The sequence below is a fragment of the Podarcis vaucheri genome (assembly GCF_965113315.1).
Source record: "Podarcis vaucheri genome assembly, chromosome: 8".
Taxonomy (NCBI): domain Eukaryota; kingdom Metazoa; phylum Chordata; class Lepidosauria; order Squamata; family Lacertidae; genus Podarcis; species Podarcis vaucheri.
In genome coordinates, this window is record NC_138766.1 from 70,416,093 (window position 1) to 70,433,746 (window position 17,654).

At 41.1% G+C, this 17,654-nt stretch overlaps 1 protein-coding gene across 1 annotated transcript in view; it reads right to left on the minus strand.

Moving 5' to 3' along the window:
• Positions 1-6,712: 6,712 nt before the first annotated feature.
• The window catches only part of STK3 (serine/threonine kinase 3), a 114,068-nt gene continuing 103,126 nt past the window's right edge, over positions 6,713-17,654 (minus strand). The window contains exon 11 of the mRNA XM_082235744.1: positions 6,713-11,505. Within this exon, the coding sequence (XP_082091870.1) occupies positions 11,347-11,505 (159 nt within the window). The 3' untranslated portion in view covers positions 6,713-11,346. The remainder of the gene's footprint in view (positions 11,506-17,654) is intronic.

Below are 17,654 nucleotides of genomic sequence, written 5' to 3' on the forward strand. Positions count from 1 at the left end.
TGGAATCTGTGTCGGTCCAGAAGAAACTTTTCACAATCCACAGACAGGCAACACCAACCAAAATATCACAAAAATAGCCAGCTTTTTTTCTAGGCGAACTTCATGTAAAGCAAAATGGGGGAGGGGCTGGGTTGATGTTGAAACCTCAAAGACTTCACTTAATGCAAGGCTGAAGGTGGTATATGAGAGGAGATCATATACTTAGGATGCAGTCCTACATCCACTAGCCTGGGAGTAAACACTGAGAGCCAGTGTGGTGTGGTGGTTAAGAGCGGTGGACTCGTAATCTGGGGAACCGGGTTTGCGTCTCCGTTCCTCCACACACAGCTGCTGGGTGACCTTCGGCTAGTGGGGTGCCACAGGGTTCTGTCTTGGGCCCGGTCTTATTCAACATCTTTATCAACGACTTGGATGATGGACTCAAGGGCATCCTGATCAAATTTGCAGATGACACCAAACTGGGAGGGGTGGCTAACACCCCAGAGGACAGGATCACACTTCAAAACGACCTTGACAGATTAGAGAACTGGGCAAAAACAAACAAGATGAATTTTAACAGGGAGAAATGTAAAGTATTGCACTTGGGCAAAAAAAATGAGAGGCACAAATACAAGATGGGTGACACCTGGCTTGAGAGCAGTACATGTGAAAAGGATCTAGGAGTCTTGGTTGACCACAAACTTGACATGAGCCAACAGTGTGACGCGGCAGCTAAAAAAGCCAATGCAATTCTGGGCTGCATCAATAGTATAGCATCTAGATCAAGGGAAGTAATAGTGCCACTGTATTCTGCTCTGGTCAGACCACACCTGGAGTACTGTGTCCAGTTCTGGGCACCACAATTCAAGAAGGACACTGACAAACTGGAACATGTCCAGAGGAGGGCAACCAAAATGGTCAAAGGCCTGGAAACGATGCCTTATGAGGAACGGCTAAGGGAGCTGGGCATGTTTAGCCTGGAGAAGAGGAGGTTAAGGGGTGATATGATAGCCATGTTCAAATATATAAAAGGATGTCACATAGAGGAGGGTGAAAGGTTGTTTTCTGCTGCTCCGGAGAAGCGGACACGGAGCAATGGATCCAAACTACAAGAAAGAAGATTCCACCTAAACATTAGGAAGAACTTCCTGACAGTAAGAGCTGTTCGACAGTGGAATTTGCTGCCAAGGAGTGTGGTGGAGTCTCCTCCTTTGGAGGTCTTTAAGCAGAGGCTTGACAACCATATGTCAGGAGTGCTCTGATGGTGTTTCCTGCTTGGCAGGGGGTTGGACTCGATGGCCCTTGTGGTCTCTTCCAACTCTAGGATTCTATGATTCTATTCTATGATTCTAGTCACACTTCTCTGAAGTCTCTCAGCCCCACTCACCTCACAGAGTGTTTGTTGTGGGGGATGAGGGGAAAAGGAGAATGTTAGCCGCTTTGAGACTCCTTAGGGTAGTGATAAAGCAGGATATCAAATCCAAACTCTTCTTCTTCTTCTAAACCCATGAAACTCCATAGAACTTACTGCTAGGCAGACACCAAAAGATCTGCACTGTTAATTGAACTACAGTGGAACCTTGGTTGTCGAACGTAATCTGTTCTGGAAGACTGTTCGACTTCTGAAATGTTCAACAACTGAGACGCAAAGGGCTGTCAGCAATTTCCATTGAGAAAATTGAGAAACACGCCTCAGAAGCCATTTGACTTCCAAGGCGCGTTCAGAAATTGAAGCAATTACTTCCGGATTTTCAGCATTTGGGTTCCGAAATGTTCGGCTTTCAAGATGCTCCAAAACCAAGGCTCCATTGTAGTTTCTACTATAAGAATGGGGAACCTGTGGTGTTCTGGAAGCTGTTGGGCATTGACCACAGTCATATGGAATCAAATTCTATTTCAGCCAGGAAGCTCACACAGGAGCATGGGTGAAACAGCCACTTTTGCACCACATTGAGGTGCCTCTTTGGAGCTCAGTGTTGTCTGGCTTTCAATTTCATCTGGTTGGGTTTTTTTTATGTTTCCTGAATATATTTACAAACAGAAGCATTCTGCTGGGTAACAGCTTGTAATACAGTCCTTGTGGCCTGGATGAGATATATATCAACTAAGCTACATATACTCAAATTCCTAAATAGTTTGGTTATAAATTCTGCAGTTTTAAAGAGGAATAATACCCTCTATATCTATTACACAAACACTCATATACACATTCCTGCTAACATTCCTGATTATTTCCCCTCCACATTTGACCATGGAACACCTGACAGCTTTGGGTATATAAACAGAGCTGATCATTTCATTTACCAGTTGAACAAGGTTTAGGTTCAGCAAATCCTTGCACAGAACAATCGAGTAGCTACCAGTAACTTAAGGAATATTGCATTATGGAAGATAAACAAACCTGGATGCCATCGGATTTCCCTTAAAGTAGAGCAATCAAGTCTTCAATATCCTTGACTAATAGAAGGGACCACTACGAAAACAGCCTATGGTTACATTCAGTCAACAATTTGTATCATATGTGCACAACCACAATCATCACACTTAAAACTTTTCTCCTGCTCAGAAGGATTTTCTACCAACAGGGCAGACATTTCTCATGCCCAAGGAAAAATGAAAGCTTATAGTCACAGCAAGATATTCATTTTTCATTGATTACTAATTAATTATGACTATTGTTTTTTATTTGCTAAGCAGCAGATCCCCAGAAAGCATTGCATGAGAAAGTTGGGCCTCCTGTTACCCTTCACACTAGCATAAAGGCAGGTATCTGAAAGAATTACCATCAAATGGCATTAAGTTGTTTCAACTTTACAAATGTATCCTGAGAAGTATATGGCGCACAGTGGCTCTTTCCCATCTCTTCATAAAGGTAAAGGTAAAGGGACCCCTGACCATTAGGTCCAGTTGTGACCGACTCTGGGGTTGTGGCACTCATCTTGCTTTATTGGCCGAGGGAGCTGGCGTACAGCATGTGGCCAGCATGACTAAGCCGCTTCTGGCGAACCAGAGCAGCACACGGAAATGCTGTTTACCTTCCCGCCGGAGCGGTACCTATTTATCTACTTGCACTTTGACGTGCTTTCGAACTGCTAGGTTGGCAGGAGCAGGGACCGAGCAATGGGAGCTCAGCCCATCGCGGGGATTCGAACTGCCAACCTTCTGATTGGCAAGTCCTGGACTCTTGTGGTTTAACCCACAGCACCACCGTTGTAGAAATGCTCAGCCCAGCGTTCCTTGCTGAGCTAGGAAACGGAAAAGGTTTTAAGGAAATCCAAGAAGCACTGCAAGTATGTGCTGGGAATCTACAAAAAGCCATACAAAAGAATGGTACCCTTTGGCTGTATCATTTTATACCCCTTGAGTGTTTAAAATAACAAACAGAAAGCTGTAGATACAGTGGAAGAAAAGTGTACAGTCGTACCTTGGAAGTTGAACAGAATCTGTTCCGGAAGTCAATGTATGTGGTGGACATGTGGGAAAGGGCTCCATTCTGAGAGGAAATATTTGTTGAAATGAAAATAAGTACCAGACAAAACCCTTTTACATGTGCAGATATGGCTCTGCTCAACCTTTTTACGGGAGATAACACTAACTTGCAGTTCAAACCCCTAATAAGTTCTCTTTCACTAGCGGCCAGGCTTGTACTAATGAGATACTGGGAGGGTGCTTCTTTGACAAATTGGTGTAATAAAGGATGGCAAATAGCACTTCAGGAAAAATGGACTAATAAATGAAATTAGCACAAGGTTTGAACCATAAAGACTCTTGAACTAGATTAGAACAGCTTTATTACATTCGTGGCTAAAAATGGAGGACTCCCCATTATAAAAAAAATATATGTTTAGCATAAACTGTATATTACTTGCTCTACAAATGGTTGTCCGGGATAGGAACTCACAACCTTACTTGGATGTCATTTTTGACGTATTGCCAAAACTTCATCTTCTGCCTCAGTATGGGGTATTTTATGTATGTTTGTACAATGTTGTAATATGATGTCATAATTTAACAACGACATTTATATATGTGTAAAAAAAAAGACGCTATTTTGGGGATGATCGAATTGTAAAGCAAGAATGTTTGGAAGGCCACAGATTCCCCACCCCCAACCTATTGCTGACTAAAGTGAAAATGGGCCGGCTTTTTGAGAGCACTTCAGTAAAGGAACATTTCGTTCCCTGTTTTACTTCATTTTTTAATAAAAAAAATGATGTTCCAAATTACCATTTCCCTGCTTTTACGTTTAGCTGTTAACTGGTATACAAATAAGCACCGACAATTCTGTTTTGTACTAGGGGGGAAAAGAGAAAAGGCAACACAAATTATCTCTGAAAGAAAAATGTAGGCTCTCAAACTTCCAACATGTATACTGTTAAAATGTCACAGTATTCTCGATGGTAGATTGCATTTTTAATACAGGCAGCCTTGTGCAAAAAGGTATAATAGTTATCTGAAGGGAACAGGCACACCAAATAAACTATAAAACATCCACCTACTTCTACATGTCGCAATGTAATTTAACCACTAAAATCATCATAAAACCTTGATCAGACGATGTAATCACAGCTTCTTTCACTTTGCAGAATAGGTTTTTGGAATAGGTGCTTCTAACCTGATTTTTCTTCACATTGAGGATAGAAAATTTGTTATACCTTCTAATAGGCTTCAGAAGTAGTTGTGGGGGGGGGGGTTAAGGCCACACAAATTCCCTGCATATTGTAGCATGCAGTTCTACCATGCAGTTACATCTAAGGGAATTATTCTCAAACAATACTTTAAAAACAAGGCAGTAACCCAAATTCATAAGCTTTAATAGTAATTGAGTGAGATCCAACAGAGCACAAGGTGGTGTCCACTCATCCAACATAGCTTCTCCTTACTTTCTGTCCCCACCCACCCACCTGCAGCTCCCTGCATGCCCCAAAGGAGTGGGGCTAGAGGATTTCCTTTTGATGTCACCCATTGTGTGATAGAATTCATGATCACACTTGAACTCCACTATCAATTTTCCCCCTCCTCAAGTTGAATGGAATTGACTTTCTCACCAGTATGTTTTCCAAGTCATGTTTTGGCTTTGTATTACCTAGCCTCTGCCTTTTGTAAGATGGACAAACTAAGAATAGAGGAAATGTGTTATTTTTCTGATCATTATAGTCTCACTTTTTGCATAGGTCTATTTAAGGGAATTAACCATGGTAGCAGAACATTCCTATCCAGAGAGGAAGTGAATATTTCTAATTACCAGCCGCTATGTCCAAATTACAACTCCTGCCTGGAAACCTATTGTCCCCACCAGTGGCTTAGCGTGGGGGGTGCAGGGGGGGGCGGCCGCACCGGGCGCAACATCTGGGGGTTAGGGTTAGGGGGCGCAAATCCACGGGTTAGGGGGCGCAAATTACTTGCCTTGCCCCGGGTGCTGACAACCCACGCTCCGCCACTGGTCCCCACTGTGGAAGGACGTGTGGATCCAGAATTGGCCTCCACAGTCACTTACAGACTCACTTATAAGACTGTTTTCATGGAAGACAATCTTACTCGGCTACGTGTAATCACCAAAGAAGAAGACGACAACCACCATTATTCCTGATCATTGGCTGCAGCAGATGAGAGTTGGGAGTGCAACATCTAGAGAGTACTCATAAGCTACTCCTGGGTATACTGACTGGTAGCAGTTTTTCAGGGATTCTGGCAAGAACAGCCCTGCCTGGGGACTATGGTGACTGAACCAGCAAATGTTTGCATGTGGAGTATGCACTCTACCTCTAAGCTATGCTCTTCCCCTTGAACATGCATTTATTGTGCCCGTTCACTGTGTACCGTATTTTTCGCTCTATAACTACGTTTTTGCACCACTGCTGCCCCAGGCAACAGTGGGTGCATGATTTGTTTGGTGCAAGATGTAGCCATGGACATGCTATGTGATCTGATGGTGAATTTGGGGTGACCCAGTGCAAAAATCCTGAGGATCCATGTGGATCTGTGCTTTGTAACCACGTTTTAAGTGGGGAGGGAAGGAAAAGCACTCAAGGGACAAGGAGCACATGTGGGGTGTGTGGAGAAGGATGCTGCTAATAATGCAGGAGAGGGGTTTAAGGGGAGAAGGAACACGCGGGGGGGGGTGGAGAAGGATGCTGCTAATAATGAAGAAGAGGCTCCCCTCCTCTCCCGCTTTGATCCTTTAAAGCAAGCAGACGCTGCTTTTCTCCCTCCTCCCCGCTCATCCCCGGCTTAGCGAGCTGAAAAACTTTGCTGCTATCTAGCGAGCTGAGTGGGGAGGAGAGAGGGACAGAGAGCTCCAGGCTGATCTGTCCAGTACTTGGTATGGGATAAATGGACACCATAAGAGCAATTTCTGGAGTCAGGCAGTACAACCACTAGGCTACTAAAAAATAAGACATACTCTGATTAATCTGGAAGACAGCTCTTAATCTAATTTTCAGAACAGCAGCTAAACAGGCCTTCTACTGATATCTATTAGAGAAAACTTTAATTCAAAACTTAAAAGTCAAGCAATAAAGAAAATACAATATTGGCAAGCCTGTGTGTTAATTCTAACACACACACACACACACACACACACACACACGAGTGGAAGACTGCTGAAGCCGCAATCCTAAGCATAGTTACTCAAAAGTAAACCCCCTCCAAGTTCAGTAGGACATTATCTAGTAAGTGAGTTTAGAAATGCAACCTAGCAAAGCTAGAATGAATAGTATGACAAATTGAGGCATAGATGGAAAATAACTTTTATTCAAAATGTTTGGTAACAAACAATTGTTTTTTCCAGAGTTTGGGGCAATTGTACTTTAAAACTTTTATATACATGACAGGAAACAAACCATAAACCAAGCTGGGTTAAAATTTAACTAAGGTTAATAATAATCAACTCTACTAGATTTATTGCAAGTTTTAGTAAAATAAATACTTTATCAAATATGTATGTCTTCAGTGGAAATAAAAGTTAAGGACATTAATAGTATATGATTCAGTAAATATTAATAAATATGAACTAATAAAAGGCCAACTGCATATAAATTCTAACCCCAAATTCAGTTTATAGCACATAGCTTGTTTGATCCAATAAACAACTTTTCAAAGTTGCTATATTCATTTCTGTACATATACAATTCCAATGGCATGTTTTGTGTGCCACTTTGCAGTCTGATTTAAAGGTGTATTAACTGTAGTTTAGTTTAACAAAATAAAATAAAACAGAGAGATTCAATTCAGTTCCATCTTTCTGGAGGAAAAGGCTATTGTGAAACCGAGTGGTTGAGTGTGGACATATATATCCTCGCTTCATAAACTGTGATATATACACAAGCCCTATGCTTGCATATTCCATCTTCATATCTCCCATTCCTTCTTTGGTACACCATGATTAACCTGAGAAGTCTTCCATGAAACTCAGTCCCATTATTTCCAAACTGAGAATCTATAGTTAACTGGTTTGGAACAAGTCATGATCTGAAACCACAGTTTGTAGTTGATTTAGCATACTGGCTTGTTCCAAGCCTGTAAATCATATGTTCTCAAACTGGACAGAGCAAGAAACTATGGTTAACTTCCTGGACTAATCAAGGAATGCTGAAAAGCGAGGAACAAAGGGGCAATATAAGGCAGGAGTATGTTTGCTTATTATGCAGATCTTTGTACATTCAAAATGGGCCAGTATGTGAACATAAGATTTTACAGATTCTTTGCATGTGTATTGACCTGCTCACTGGTTCTTTAATACTGTCTTTCCGGGTTACAATGTGCAACAGTAATCAAAGCAACATCAAGCGAGGAAGTCAGAGAATGTCCGATTGGTCAAAGTCAATTATGCATAAGGCACACCAGAGGAAGAAAAGGCTGATGCCCACAGTGATCTTTTTAGTAATTCACTTTGCTTAATTGAAAAAGGTGTGACTTATAAATTCATTAAAAACTTTAAGACTTTGGTGCTGCTCTGAAAAACTGATGGGGGCCTCTCTTGACACCCCTTAATATAATGAAGCCGAGTAACAGAGGCACTCACCTTTTTAGTACACCCAGTGGAGGACAAGTGACTCGCTGTTAGTGGTGGCGGTTCTCACTGAACTAAAGCAGAAGCAATAAATAGTGCTGCTATTTCAGTATGGAAAAACCTTTCTCAGGGCAGAAGCACAATTGGACCCATGCATTCCATTCCCAATGCCCACAGCCTCCTAGCTTTTGTACGGCCATGCATTAGCTAGGAGCTGCATCAAGGAATTATTATTTACTGTAAATATATCTGTGCAGCTCTGCACTGTTCATCTCATACAGGATGTTGCAAACACATGCTAGCTGCTATAGTGAAGGATGATCATACTGCCAATGAAGCAGTGTGCATGATTCTTTTGTACTGTAGATTATTATAAAGCATATAAAAAGAACGGTTCTGGAAGTCACGCCGTAATTTCCTATAATTAACAACAAATCTGTATTTTATTTAACAAAAGGTTTTAGAAATCTGATTTACAACTAAATGACCAACTATACTTTCACAGAACATCACAACGACTCTGATGTGATGAAAAATAGTGGCATACCAGGAGCACATAATTCCAATCAAGGTATTTATTCCAATCAAGGTTTGCAACCACAACTTTCCCTGCTTCCTTCACAAAAGCAATTCAGGGTTTGCAAGAGCATTTCAGGAAAATATAAATTATATTATATTATTTTAAGGACAGGTACACAGAGCATGTGCTAAGATCATACTCAGCTGAAACTTAAAGATATGGTCTCTCTCTCTCTCTGCTGATCATTTCTTTTGACTGCTTAAAGGTTTTTCGGAATGTGTGCTGTATGGTTTGCCTGTCTGCAAGGCACAGTACAAATGGAGTATCTGGTGTAAAGCCCAGAAATATTTGCAGAATACTATCTACATAGTGGTCACTAATAAAATCTTTACCAGCACTGTGTACAAGTCATTGTCAATAATAGCACATGTTCCGGGAGGTATAGAAACACCACAGCTATATTAATTGTTAGTCAGGGGGGAAAGTCAAGATGAAATGAACCTGTAGTCAATGTGAAAGTAATTATACAATGACTTATGAAATGGATTGCACAGTTGTACAGAAGGAGCTTACTATACTGATTGCAATAGGATACTTCTCCCCTACCGTATATAAGCACAAATCAAGGACTGAAAAAAGTAATAGCAACTTATTAAGAGGCAAACAGCCTGGTTTCCTGGCTGGCTAAGAAAAGCTCCTGCTGCCACAGGGAAAACTCTAGCTGCCATGGGACCTCACACTTGTGGGTTACATGAGAAGTGCTTCTTCACACAGCCCATGGTTAAACTATGGAATTCATCAGCTACAAGATGTGGTGATGCTACCACCTTAGATGGCTTTAAAAGGAGCTTTGACAAACTGATGGGAGGGTAAGGCTGTCAATGGCTAGATGCTGTCTCCGGGATCAGAGGCAGAGAAGCCAGTTGCAGCTGACCTTGCGTCCTGCTTGTGGGTGTCTAATGGGCATCTGATTGGCCACTGAGGGAAACAGGATGTTGGACTAGGGCTCTACTTGCACTAAGCAAAACCCATTGAGGTTGCACTGTTCCAAGAAAACCACAGACAACAGGACTGCAGTACCTGTGCTGGTAGCAAACCTGTTACTTTGCAAAAGCCAGATTGCCTAACAGTTACGGGAATTTTGCTGTGCTTTTTATTGCTACACGCACACTGTTATGCAAGGCTACCTGTCTCTTAGGATACTGCATTTTTCTCGCAGTGGTACTTCCCTACAGAAAATGTATTTCCTATAAGAAAATACAACTGCAAATATGCAGTTAGGATATTTAAAAAATACTGATATGCTCTGTCTCCTTAGGGGGATTATTAAATTAGGATTCCTATTTATTGCTCACAATGCAACAAGGTAATTAAGGCCACAACCCTATGACCACTTACATGGGAATAAGACCCACTGAACTCAAGGGGACTTACTTCTAAGTAGACATGGATAGGATTGCGCTGTAAGACACATACTTGCCTGGGAGTTTTCCCACAGCTATTTCCTTTGCTTGAACAGCAGAAATGCAAATTGCATTTTAAACTCGGCGGTTTTTTTTTTAAAATGGCTTTGCCATTTGTTGTGAAAAGCTGCCCAAAAGGAGAAATACTAAGGGAGGGGGCCACCTGTGCATGCTTGTAGCTATGGACCAGAATAATTTTCTTTGGCTTTTCAATTAGTGTTTCTTAACGTATGTTTATAATAAAAGTATTTCCAATACAAGGAGGAAAAAATGGGTGAAGGTATTGAAAAAATAAGCAAGAGTTCAAAATGGTCCATTTAGTGTAACAGTTTTTTAAAAAAAAACAACTGTGGAACCAAGTAGGATATTAAAATAGAGTTTATAAATGAAAAGCAAAGGCAGGCAAAAATGTGAAGCAAGAATGAGTGACCTGAATTTTTCCTGCATAATGGGGGAGAGAGAGGCAGAGAGAGAGAGAAAACTACATAGGCACTTGTCCCTTATTTTGTAGGATCCTTTTCAACAAAAAGCGAAAGTGGCAAGCTTAGGGGGAAACCTGCTGGGGACATTTCCTATTCAAATCTTTGGGTGATGAATGGAAGTTGTTTAAGAGTGCATAACCCCCATTCATATAAAAAAAATTGCACAGGAAAACCTTTTAGTGGATTGTGCCCTATGTCCCTACATAAGCATTTTCTCTAGCACTGCCAGTGTTATCACTAACCCCCCAAAATCTCCACAGTGCTTAAAACGCATAAACTTCAAGCTCAAAAAAAGAAGCAAAAACAAAACCATGAATCCCAAGTGTGCACTTACAAGCCAAGTAGAGCTAACACTCGAAACCTGAGCCTGATCTTAATATATCGTTGTAACTTTTGTTTAGAGTGTGGCCCCACACATACATTTTACTTACTCTATCACGGCTTCCACTATTAGTATCTGCAATCACTATTTATAGCTAAGAAGCATCAAGCATCAAAATAAATAAGATCACCTACGCATATACAATAAATATGCTTTTAAATGGAGGAAAATATATTGCAACTTAAGGCCCTGCATTATTGTGCAATTAGGAGAGAGTTTTAGGTCTTACCAGGAACTAGACACTACTCCTTATTGTACAACACACATCATTACTGCAACATAGCCAAATAAAATATCAGGAAGTGGAATGTGAAATTTCTATTGTATTAAAACATAAAAATAGGACAGGGTTTTCACTCAGGCTGCCAAACATACAATGTGCCTTCTTTAAGGACTTCAGCTTAAGTTGTTGTGAAGCTCAAAGTCGCAAGTTTTCAAGACTTGTAGTTATGTACAGTTTTCACCAGTGTCCACTTCGCTTTGCTGCATTATCTTGCAATGTAGGAAGATCAGAAGTTCTGTTGCCTTCGTTTTTTTGCATCCATAGCATCCAGAATCGGCTGCCTCTTGGCTGTGTATCTTTGACGAAGTTCTTCAATTTCTCGTTCCATCATTGGATCCAAAGCTTTTAACCTCATCTGCAGCTCTTCCAAACTCAGGTTTTTCAGCTATCCAGATAGGAATACAAAAACAAAAGCAATAAAGCTTATTTAATATAAGAGTAAGACTGAGCAATAAATAAAATAAGAGTAAGACTGAGCAATAGCTGTGCACAATGCAGCAAAATGCATAACAAATAACCCAAAACTTGACAACTTATGAGCATATAAGGTCCCCTTGTATCTTAGCTTGTTTTTCGTTCCAGTTTTCATATAGTTTGATGGTTAACAAACCATGAGTTAACCACAAGTTGTCCTACAGAAGATCAAACAAACCATGGCTTTTTTGCCATTTGGTTTGGTTTGCAGTTTCTCTCACCTCGTGCCTTTGTAGTTTCATGAGTATATGGCAGGGACGTCCAACTCCCAAGAGACTGCGATCTACTCCAGGGGGGGGGGATGGCAGTGATCTACCCATGGGGGGCAGGTCAAAGTTGTGAGCTTTTTTTAAGGGGGCACATCAAAGTTATTTACCTTTTTGGGGGGTGCCGAATTTGCAGTCCTAATTTGATAACGGGAACACCGAATAATGCTCACCAAAAAAAGAGCAGGGTAGCAATAACTCTGACTTCCATTTTTGCGATCCTGCACGAATGAACGACAAAGCAAGGGGGCAGGGCCGGAAAGAGCAAGCGGTTGACCACGATCAACCAATATCACCCGGGGATCGAGCTGTCGATCGCAGTCGACCAGTTGGACATCCCTGGTATATGGGATGGGGTGCTCAAACAAAGCATGGTTAAGTAAGGGTTTTGAGTTTACATGTAATGCTAAATCACAGTTGGAACAAACCAAGGTTTGTTAACCAACAACAAACCATGGTTTCCTACTGTGGTTTGTTGATAGTGTACAAACAACAGTTCAGCTTCTGGGCTAGGTTCAAATGCTATCTAAAAATTTGGGAGCTTGTCATGCCTAGTTTGGCCCTAAGGCAGCTCCGTATGTTAGGAGGCAGGAACTTGTTGTCCCCGAGAGGGGGCAATGACAATAAAGATATTATTATTATTATTATAACTTCTAACTTTATTGTGATGCAGAAAGCAACTATTTACTCTTGCCTTACTCCTAATTTGTTTCCTATTATCTTTGCTAGCAGGGAATGGTCTACTCACTGCTATACAGAAACAGCAAGCTATTTTCAACATGTTCATATGGGCCTTCTGACAAAAATTCAGATCCTTCACTGGGTCACTGTTGCACCTACTCAAGGCAAGTTGCCTTGGATGATCAAAACTGCCTAAAAACAATGGTCTGGATTCAGAAAAAGGAGACTGTTAAAATCAACTTCCTTCCTCTCAGGGCAGCAGTACATTAGCATTTTTGCAAAAGGAGTGCTTGATTAATTTCTCAGGAGCTATCCAAACATTAATAATAACGAGGGCTATTTACAAAGAAAATGGCTCATTTGCATGCCGGCTAGCTGCAGTGAACGATGAAGCTGGATTCTTGCCAGCAAATGGGGGGGGGCTTTAAGTGTGGGCTCCTCCACCTGTACTTGCAGGAAATAGTACAGTTTCAAAATGGGAAATGAACCCTGGGGTTCATATTTATTACATCATCCGTCAGAGCTGTTGCTGTGTGTGCAGGCATACCAATCAGGTTTCACTGGTGGTAAAATTTTGCCTATTTTATGGGAAACAAACCATCTAAAAGAATCAAGACAAAATCATACCCTTATATGGGGGGGAAACAACAACACAAGTTTGATTTTGCAGTAAATTCCCTGACATTTTTAACACATGGGCCTAAGAAAGAAGCAAATGAATAAAAGCATGATATCTGAATTGATCTGGTTGTGAATCAATACTGATTTCAGTGTATTTTTCCATTATCAAAGTCGGACCTCTTTCTGTTGAGGATATAAATATTATCTTCAACCTTTATTTCTATTGTCATCTGCAGCATACAGATTCGCAAGAGCCATGAGTGTTGGGAAAGCAAAATACCACGTGGTCCTGTAGTACAGCAATGTACACGAGAGTGCTTTAGGATTGGGTACAAGTACCCTACCCAGTAGATATCAGGAATTTGCCACTGGCAGGCACTCCTGGCACATTTCCAGAAATTCACCAGTCTATGCCTACTACAATGAAAAGGGCCAAAGCGAGCCGTGTCAGGGACATGTCAAGAGAGGAGGGGTAGCAACATGACAAGAACTGTAGTACACAGTGATTGAAACATTTTAAAACAGAACAGCTAAAATAATAACATTATACAGAGGTTCAACAATAATGCTAGTTAAGACCCAGGGCAAAACTCACGTCCCCAAAGTCAGGGTGAACAAAAATGTTTTCAGTTGACATCTGAAACTTAGCAGCATGTAGAATAATCACCCTTCCCCAGGGATTGCAGTGCTGTTTTTGACCTCTGAGAAGGTCCTGTCTTTAGTCGCCACATCATGGGCCACTCCTGTTGGTAGGAGCACATGTGGGACCTCCCCAGTCAATCGCAAAGCACAGGCTGGGAAGGTGATTGTTCAAGTTCTTGGATCCTGAGCCATGAAGGGCTGTGTGTACTAATACCTACACCATGAACACTGATCACAGACTGGGAGCCAGTGCAGTGTTTTAAGGATCAGTGTTATATGACCCCATTTAGCTGCTTTACTTATTGACTATTAGTCAATAAGTGGCTAAGAAGCTGCAACTTCTAGATATTCTTCAAGGGTTGCCCAATATAGAGGGCATAGCAGGAACTGAGCATAGGCATTCCTAAACGGCCTCGGCCCAGTATATCTGAAGGAGCGTCTCTACCCCCATCATTCTGCCCGGACGCTGAGGCCCAGCGCCGAGGGCCTTCTGGTGGTTCCCTCATTGCGAGAAGCAAAGCTACAGAGAACCAGGCAGAGGGCCTTCTCGGTAGTGGCGCCCGCCCTGTGGAACGCCCTCCCATCAGATGTCAAAGCGATGAATAACTACCTGACATTTAGAAGACATCTTAAGGCAGCCCTGTTCAGGGAAGTTTTTAATGTATGACATATTAGTGTGTTTTTTGGTCTTTGTGGAAGCCGCCCAGAGTGGCTGGGGAAACCCAGCCAGATGGGTGGGGTACAAATAATAAATTATTATTATTATTCCTCACCACCAAGGACAGTTGTGTTTCCTTTTAAGAACCCCCAAGCTATGTATAACCTATTCCTTCAGGGGAAGTAAAACACCACCCAGGATAGGCCATCTTCCTAATTCCTGGACTTGAGAACCACCCACCCACAACATTGGGTAGATAGAAATAAAAAATAGCTAATGTTCATGCTGTCAACCATGATTTGTGCATACCTCATTTCAAAGGGGCCAGTCAAAATATGTGCTTTGCCTCAATAGAATGTTTTTTGGCTTGATGTGCACCTGAAACAATGTTATTGTTAACAGGCATTCTCAGAAACTACAACCTTCCATGAATAAAGTATTGAGCACAATGCACGAAGAAATCGACTTTACTAAAGGCTCTCATGCAGAAAATGTACAAACATTTATTAAAACATTCAAAACTCATAGCTCATTCGCTTCCACTTTCCGTTTGCTATTAATTAAGTAAAAGCTACAAATAAAAACCCATAAAACCCTCGGTTCAGCTTGGGAAGGGTAGGCTAAAGCTATTGATTTGATTATTTTCGTCATGATTACTTAGGAAGGATTAAACAGAAACTCTGTTTCCTGCTGAACAAAACTCTCTGGCATCGAATACGCCATTGCTTCATCAGATAAAAACAATTTCCTGGTGAAGCTACTCTGTAGTCCAAAAATATCCTTTGTCTACAAAATTGAAAACACATATCATACTTTAATTATGCTGTTACACTAGAAAACAGTTCTGGAATGCCAAAAAGTCCTTTGTTTTTGTAAAATATCAATTGAAACAATGAAATTGCTGTTGAGAATCTCCTAGGGCAATCAACTTCTGCTACAAGAAGAGAGTGTAGAAGCATTCTCTTCCTGTGAAGGCCGCGGGAAATAGAAAGGTTCTTTAAATTACATTTTTATAGCTTTTTTAAAAACTTGACTAACCACAACAACTCACACAGACCCATGTATCTTTCCTAAATCAGACAACAGCACTTGGTGCTACCTATCCCAGCTATGAAACCATTTTCCCTTTCAATATTTTTCAGGACTGAAAGTCCACAATCCAATAATTCAGTGGTTGGGCAATGTAAACTACTGGCCAATGTGAAGAAAACAGCAAACACAGCACATAGCAATGTTCAGTACTATTCTGTAAGAAGACATGTAAATCTTGCACGTAGGCCTGCAAGGCTTTTGTGTACCTCCCATCAGAACTTTTTTTGGTCTTATCTGCAGACAGCACACTAAATTTAGGCAGCGGTCTTCCCCCACGTGCATGTTCTTTGGGTTACAGCAACCAAGTCAACCTAGTTAAGGTTCATCTCATCTTGCCTTCAATGGCAGTCCCTAGAAGATCATTATATTACATGCTTATTTGCTCCCCCTTTTCAAAATCTGCAGAAAAACAGACATTACTATTTTCCAGTTAAAATGGTCCATGGCCTAAATAGGTAACTTTCCTTGATATAGTTGATGGCCGTTTCTGGTCTCTCTCCTGCTGCTTTTATAAAACAGACGCTTTCCTTTGCTTTAAAGTACCCCCCCCCCAATATATCTATCTGTCTCCATATCCATATATATATATATATATATATATATATATATATATATATGCTTTCGTAGATTTTCACGGGTACAGGAATGCAGGTTTTGGTGTCTTCGGGTGTCTTCCCGTGTAAGAGTCGGGGTGTCTGTGCGACGTTTCGACGAGGTCTCACTCGTCATCTTCAGGCTGGTGCTTTCGGCTTCTAGAAGCCGAAAGCACCAGCCTGAAGATGACGAGTGAGACCTCGTCGAAACGTCGCACAGACACCCCGACTCTTACACGGGAAGACACCCGAAGACACCAAAACCTGCATATATATATATATATATATATGAATGAAATGGAGCACTTAAGAAGGGCCACTACTGCTTTTCCTTCTTCTGCATTAAAGGGTAGAGAAAGGGGAAATTACATAAACATTCATTTGTCATTTGTTTCTGGAAGCTAACTAGTGTAGTTCATAATATTAATGCCGCACGTTTTGAAAGTAAATGCTAGCTGGGAAAAGACAGGATTGTGGAAATGAGTCATTTTCCTATTTGGAATCAGCAATATGTGTTTTCAAAAAACCCTCCAAAGCAACGCTTGTAGTATTCAAGTGCCAGGGAGGTGGGCAGAACCAAAATACAAGGGAAGCCAACATTTGAGTGAAAAGTGGCACAATGTGATGCACACAGATAGACTGTTTTGTTAACAGCAGCAATGGATTTATGAAATTAAACATGGAGCTCCATAGCCAAGAGCAGATTGTTAAAAATGACATTTAAAAAATGTTAGATTCCAAGTAGAGCAAAATACCCCAACTCATCCTGACATGGTTTGAAAATTTCCCAAGATACTGCTCATGAAAAATTTACCCAAACCCGGTAATGCGTTTTTTTCTTGTGATAACGAGCACAGGATTCTAAAATTTAAAATAAACAGAATTATCCACAGTTGAGAGCTTGGCTGAATATTGTATTTAAGCATAGCACCGTGATCTCCATTTTCACCATCTATTTTGCACCTTGCAACAATCCTGCCTTCTATATGTTGCCCCTTCCAGCACAATGAGATGGTAGTCAATTAATTACTTACATGAAACAAACGAAGTTATGAATTAAATATTGCATCTTATATGCAAACTTCCATGCTGGAACCCCAATGGAATAGTTGAATGATATTAAAATTGCAATATACTTAACAGTAATAACCTTTGCTTAAAAGCAGAAATCTCTTCATTATCTAAATGATCCAATTTGCCTTGCCTTCAAGAGCCAACTTGTTTCTTCTGCAAAACACTATTAGGAAGGTGATACCAACTAGCATCTCCCTGGTAGCCTCTAGCAGACAAAGCATGTGAAGTAACATCAACACATTCTTAATTTATCTGCCATCTGCAAGCAACAGCCAATGAACTGGGAAGACGTAAGGAAATGCTGAAACATAATGATGTTTTTGTCATGGTTTTATATTAATAGACATTACTAGGTAGATGTGGGGTTTGGTAGCAGTCATAGCTAGCGTAACATCCCATTAGGCCTTCATTTTATCCACAGCGGGTGGCGCTG